Source organism: Pan paniscus, chromosome 1 (genome assembly GCF_029289425.2).
Source record: "Pan paniscus chromosome 1, NHGRI_mPanPan1-v2.0_pri, whole genome shotgun sequence".
Taxonomy (NCBI): Eukaryota; Metazoa; Chordata; class Mammalia; order Primates; family Hominidae; genus Pan; species Pan paniscus.
The window spans coordinates 97,053,529-97,060,238 of record NC_073249.2 but is presented as its reverse complement, the minus strand read 5'-3'; the positions used below and the strand labels follow the sequence as shown (position 1 = coordinate 97,060,238).

The 6,710-nt window shown below is 40.9% G+C and overlaps 1 protein-coding gene across 1 annotated transcript; it reads left to right on the top strand.

Annotated features, from left to right (window-relative positions):
• The first annotated feature begins 840 nt into the window (after positions 1-840).
• Positions 841-4,058, top strand: LOC130541084 (late cornified envelope protein 1C-like). The gene is made up of 2 exons (XM_057300887.2): positions 841-1,921; positions 2,892-4,058. The coding sequence occupies exon 2, from the start codon at positions 2,914-2,916 to the stop codon at positions 3,268-3,270; it is 357 nt and encodes a 118-aa protein (XP_057156870.2). The 5' UTR covers positions 841-1,921; positions 2,892-2,913; the 3' UTR covers positions 3,271-4,058.
• Positions 4,059-6,710: the final 2,652 nt, after the last annotated feature.

Below are 6,710 nucleotides of genomic sequence, written 5' to 3'. Positions count from 1 at the left end.
TATGACGTGTGTGTATGTTTATATAAACACACACATTTAGTGTATATATTATTTGGATACCTCAATACACATGCACAAACGTATTTATATTTTGCAACTACTTGTGAACTAGCTTCACTCTTCCCCTTGTGACCTAGATATCACTAATGCATTATATTGGTCCAGGCTCTGGAGAATTTTAGATGCTCCCCCAGTATTTCTACCACTGACAGGAAAGAGAGGGTTTTTCCTCACATGTTTGTTCTGGCTTTAGTACACCTTCTTCTAATTCATGAATTAGTTTTATGTTGGAAAAGCTCACCATATTGTTGTACACAAACTTGAACCAGACAGGAACTCTTGCTCCTTCCCTTCATCTACTGAAAGTAGAGGGAAAGAAAACACTTTTCAAGCAGAGACAATAGGGGGAAACCTAGGAGGAGGGAGCTGCTGAGGTGCAAAAGCTTCTAGAGGCTCTCCCACCATGTCTTGGATAGTGTCCTGCACCTCAGGCCTGGCCTTCCGCCAAGTCCCCCTCTCCACTTCCATCTCCCCATGTGTGCCCTTCCCTCCTTCCCAACATAGGGTCCTTGGAAACTCCGGGATTTTTCACTCTACGTGGAGCAATATAGAATTCTAGAGTTCTACTCCACACAAATGCCTTCCCTATTCACATTCACAGTCATTCCTATTTCATAGTCAAAGACATCAATATACTTAGCAGAACAAAGGGGTCTTAAACACTAAAAAAGGAAATAATTGAAAAAAACCAAACAACCCCAAATCCCAGATTTGTACCCCACCCCCCCATCTTGGAAAGCAGCTATGACTTCAAAATACCTATTCCTTTATTGACGCATATGTAGGCATCACATTTTTTATGGGTCTATCATGTCACGGACCTTCTACCAGACTTTTTCCTTATATTATTTTACTGGCTGGCTCAATACCCTGTGAGATATCTGTATCACTATCTGTACTTTTAAACCGAGGAAGAAACAAGAACAACAAACTGAAAAGGAGTCCAGTTAATTAATTTTCACAAGTATACACAGCTACTAGGTGGCAGAACCAGGGCAGTTTTCTAGCCTGTCTGACTGCAAGCTCTTAAATATAATGGAATGCATCAGGGGTCAGCATTTTTTTTTTTTTTACAAACTCTAAGAGAATAAATGTTTTAGGCTTTGGGAACCATAGCATCTCTATCCCAGTTACTCAGCTCTCCATTTTAGTGTGAAAAGTACCACAGACACAATCAATAAAATAATAAATGTGGCTCATTATCTAAGTCAGAGAAATAAAACTTTATGAAGCCTGAAATTTGAATTTAATATAATTTTTATATGTTGTAAAATATTTTCCTCTTTTGCTTTCTTTTCTCAACAATTTAAACACATTAAAAACCTTGGAGGCTATCCAAATCAGGCAGCAGGCAGATTTGGGCTGCAGACAGAAGTTAGCTGACCCCCGGTAGCCTGGGAGGATTACTTAGACTTAAGAGGGAAAATGTGAAAGAATCTCTGAATTACAGTCCAAACTCAGCTGCCAGAAGCTAATGAGTTCCATGGGCAACAAGAAGGAACAAAGGAATTGCAGGCCAGTGTGCAAAAACGAGAACTAAAAAGCGGTCAAGGCTGGGATTTACCACGAAGAATGGGGCAGAAGGTCCTGTATAAATTGTTCCCACCCTTTGTTTCTAAGCAGCCCTACTCCTATCTAGCAGCAGGTGCCCTCAGCCTGGGGAGGGAGGCAGGTGAGGAGCTGCTAGTCACCACCTATCACAGGACCCACGTGGGTATCAGGGGACAAGTCCTCTCATGCCCAGGCCCTGTCTCACCACAGGAGGCAGAAACCCAGGCTGGGATAAAAGGGCTCAGGGCCAGAGCACCCCATTCACTCACTTCCTGAGGTGCCGAAGGATCCTGTGCTGCCTGTGACTTTGGTATGTGTCCTCTGGGAACAGAAGCAGGGGCTTCCACAGAGGGATGCTCAGATCAGGGTAGGAGGGGTGGTGGGCAGGGCTTCCATGGGGGAGGAGACTGGTAACAACTGGGACAGAAAGAATAACTGGTTGGCTGTGCCTTTGGGCTCCAAAAAAAACAGCTATAGGGAGGAGCAGTCCTCTCAGGATGGGAAACCTTAAAGCACAGAGACCTGGGGCACTCTGATAGGCCACAGGAAGGAAGCCCACCTCTGAAAATACAACCTTGTCCCTGTCTGCAGGAAAGAGCTGGAGCCATGGACAGGGGACCAGAGGCTCCTTTGGGCTTATGGAACCAACACTTTTATGGGTCTGGGATTTGTTCACAAACTTCCCAGGTTGATTAGGACACACCAAACCTGAGACTCACCATGCCCACCCATCAGCCTGAGCAGGTGGTGAGCTGAGGAAGTCTGAGCTCCAGCCTAAGATCAGGAGGCCAGGGTTCAAATTCCAGGGCTGCAGGAATTTATGGGTTTGTCTGTCTCTGCTTCATCAAAGTAAGTTTACTGAGCCAGTAATATCCAAGATCTTTTGTAGTATGGATATTGCAGAGTAAAACTACCTTGCAAGTTACAAAAGGTAGTGATTACTTTTTCTCTTTAAGAAATAATTTTCCCTAAATGACCTATAAATCATATAATTTCAGGATGTGAAGACATATTTGGAATAATTTCCTCCTTCACTTATAACACTTTGGACTGTCAGATGCATTTTGTAATATTGTTTGGTCTTAGTTTACTATTTTGTGTAGCAGATAACACACAAGGGTATCCCGAGCTTGCAAAGAGATGATGAGAGAATTTGGGGAAAGTATTGGAAGTGAAACTACTGGACATGATGTTTCCGTAATTATAAGTCATGCTAAGAGTGTCAGAGGGGCAGAGGTGACCTCTGCCTAGGTCTGATTTTCTGTCTGACTCTCCCTCAGCTCCTAAGTACCTACCGCCGAGATGTCCTGCCAGCAGAGCCAGCAGCAGTACCAGCCCCCTCCCAAGTGCACTCCCAAGTGCCCTCCCAAGTGTCCCACCCCCAAATGCCCTCCAAAGTGTCCCCCTAAGTGCCCTCCAGTCTCTTCCTGCTGCAGTGTCAGCTCTGGAGGCTGCTGTGCCTCCAGCTCTGGGGGCGGCTGTGGCTCCAGCTCTGGGGGCTGCTGCAGCTCTGGGGGAGGTGGCTGCTGCCTGAGCCACCACAGGCGCCGCAGGTCCCACCATCACAGACCCCAGAGCTCTGACTGCTGCAGCCAGCCCTCGGGGGGCTCCAGCTGCTGCGGAGGGGGCAGCGGCCAGCACTCTGGAGGCTGCTGCTGAAGTGGACCTTGACTTCCTCTTCCTTCTGATTCTGCCTGAATAGCTGAGAGGTTCCAGCAAAAGCTTGAAGTCTTGCCTGGAGAATCCCTCTGCTCTGGTGTCAGGAAACCCCAAATCTTTCTCCTTAATGGCATTTAGAGACTTTCTTCTGCAGATCCATGGCTGCCCTGGGAACTCCAAAGCACACACCTAGTTCCTCCCCAGCTCACGCTGCTCTATTCTGTGCTGCCTGAACTGAAGAAATAAAATCCAGAATCTGCCCCCCAACTTGCTACCAGCCTGCTTGATTTTCCTGTTTGTGTCATCCTTGTTCTGCTCCCCTGTGTCTGCTGGTGGCTGCTGAGGCCTTGGTGGACAGAGGATGGGGAATGGGGTCAGGAGGAAAAAGCTTGCATTTTTGTGTGTTTTGTGTTTTTTATTCTTTCTGTGTTTTCCCTTCTTTCTGTGTTTTCCTTTTAAATCAAGGGACTGAAATAGCATTGAGAAATATTTTTCTTTCAAATTCTGGTTCCTTTCACCTATGTAACTGCATCCCTCAGGCATGGCCAGGAGGCCAACTTCATCCTCCTTCCCACTATCACCTCTTCACTCTTGTGTTCCTCGTTCCCCACTCCTTCCACTAACAATCTCCCTGGACTCCTCCTCCACATTGTATGTGCCTGCATTCACACACACATATGTACATGCACATAGATGAGATGAATCTGCATTGTAAAAAAATTAAATCACATTTAGTGCTGTATAATTTGCATGCAATAAAATTCAATAAAATTAAATGTAAAATTAAATGAGTTTTGTCAAATATTTATAGCTGCATAACTATAATTGCAATAACACACCAAAAATGTAGTTAATTTATTGAGAAGATTTTCAAAATAACACAAAATCTAGAATACATAAATGAAAATGTGGATACAGTTAACCACATTAAAATGAAATTCTAAGTATCAGATAGTACCACTAAAAGCAAGGAAGGATAAAAAATTAACTTGGGAAAATTATAATATATGTGATAGGGAGATGACTCATATTGGTAAGAAACATAGAGTTCATAAAAACTGAGTAAATAAATGTTCCTATAAAAGTTTTGGCAGAATTCATATTTAATTCACAAATAATGAAGAAAACCAATAACTTCTGAAATTAGATTTTAAAAGCAATTTAATCTCATTAATAAAAAAAGCATAGCTCATCTTTTGGGGATGAGAACTCATTATTGGTTCACAAGCTTTCTGTGAGCATTTTAGCTTACAAAACATTGTTGTTGAAGCTATGTGGAAATGATCACTTACTCTTTGTAATTTAGAATGTTAACTGGCATAACAATTCATGCAAAAGATTTGGTGATTAATTTATTCATTTACCAATACTTATTGGATTTCTAGTATTAGGCAAATGAGGCAAAATATAATAATAAAAAATAGATATTTAAGAGTGTTCACTGCTGAAGTGACATCAGATGACGACATAAGATGGTAAATAAGGAACCTCCAGGCTCTAGCTCACTTCAGAGACATTGGACAATGATATACAGACAAAAACAGCTTTCCGAAAACTTTAAAAACAAAGTAAGAAGCTTCAGCAACCAAGCAAAGTTTTAATAAAGAAAGTAACCATACTCAAATGGCAGGAAATTTTGTGGTGCTTTTGCTCACCCCTACCCCATCCCATCTTACGCATAATGTGGTGTGGTCAGAGGAGGCTGCGCAATTTCTCAGCCTTTCTTACAGATGGAAGGAAAAGAGTGGAACTTGCATGCAAGATTGTGGGTTGTGTGAGAACTGTGTGAGGAACTGGTTTTTGTCTCACCTGAGTTTAGAGCAGCAATGAGTCAGTGGCATATTCTGGATATTCGGTTGAAGGCTGCTGAAAGCAGAGGCTGCACTGTGGCATGAAACAGCTGCAAGGGGACTGCAGACTTGCAAGTGCCTAAAGACAAGAGATTAGCAGCGGAGGAACAACATAGGCAAAGTCTCCAAGAAGAAGCAAGAGTAAGACTCTGAAAAATGTAGACATTTAAAAGCAGTCAGGGAACTGAAACAAAAGTGTCTGTGCACACACACAAACACAAACACAAGCATGAACACTTGCTCAGGGAAGGTGCATCCCCAGAAAAGGTTTGAGAGGACTCTTGAGCCTTCACACTACACTGAAGGTTTTCCACAGCACAGAGCCAGCTCCCAAAGATGGAGAGACATGGCTGTTTTTGCAAACATCTAATTTTCAACAAGAAAGAAACACAAGGCATGTAAAGAGACAGAGAATTGACCTATTTACAGAAACAAAATATATCTCTAGAAACTGACTTTAAAGAAACACAAGCCACTGAATTCCTTGAAGAAGCTTTAAAACAATTGTCTTAAATGCTCAAAGAATTAAAGGAGAACACACAGAGACAACTAATAAAATTAAGAAAATTATGTATTAACAAATAAAAATATCAACAGATAGAAATTATTTTTACAAAGACTCACAAAGAAGTTCTGGGGCTGAAGAATACAATAACTTAATAGAAAAATTATTTAGAGAAGTTCAACAGCAGAGTCAAAGAGGCAGAAGAAAGAATCAGCAAATTTGAAGACAAGTTATTTGAAATTATTGAATTTGAGGAGGAAAATGAAAAGAAAATAAAGCGAAAAAACCTAAGAGACTTATTAGACAAAATAGACTTTAACTCAAAGACTGTTACAAAAGACAAATAAGGACATTGCATAATGATAAAAGGAATAATTTAACAAGAATATAGAACCATTATAAACACACATGTGCCTCAAATCAGAGCTCCAACATATATGAAGCAAATATTGACCGAGTTAAAGGGAGAAATGGAGAGGTCTTCAATAATAGTGAGAGGCTTCATATTCCACTTTCAGTAATAGGTAGAACAACCATACAGAATATCAATAAGTATACAGAGGACATGGAATACACTATACATCAATTGGACCAAAAGACATATGCAGAACATTCCACCCGGGATTAGCAGAGTACACATTTATCTCAAATACACATGCAACATTCTCCCGGATAGGCCTCATACGGAAGCCCACAAAACAAGTCTTAATAAATGTTAAAATACTGAAACTAGACAAAGTATCTTTTTCCAACTACAATGGAATAAGACTAGAATTCAGTAGCAAAAGGAAAACTGGAAAATCCACAAATATGTGGAAATTAAACAACACACTCTTATACAACCAATGGGTCAGAGTAAAAATTACAAAGGAAGTTATAACATATCTTGAGAAAATGAAAATGAAAACACAGCATACCAAAATTTATGAGATGCAAAGAAAGCAGTGCTAGGAGAGGAATTTATACCTATAAACTCTTACATTAAAAAAGAAAAAGAATCTCAAATCAGTAACCTAGTTTTACACCTTAAGACTTAAGAAACCAAAAATAAATTTAAAAAATAAAACAAACAAACAACAACAACA

What these genes read in the sequence shown, in the direction of transcription:
- LOC130541084 (XM_057300887.2), top strand. Translation starts at nt 2,914, where the DNA reads ATGTCCTGCCAGCAGAGCCAGCAGCAGTACCAGCCCCCTCCCAAGTGC.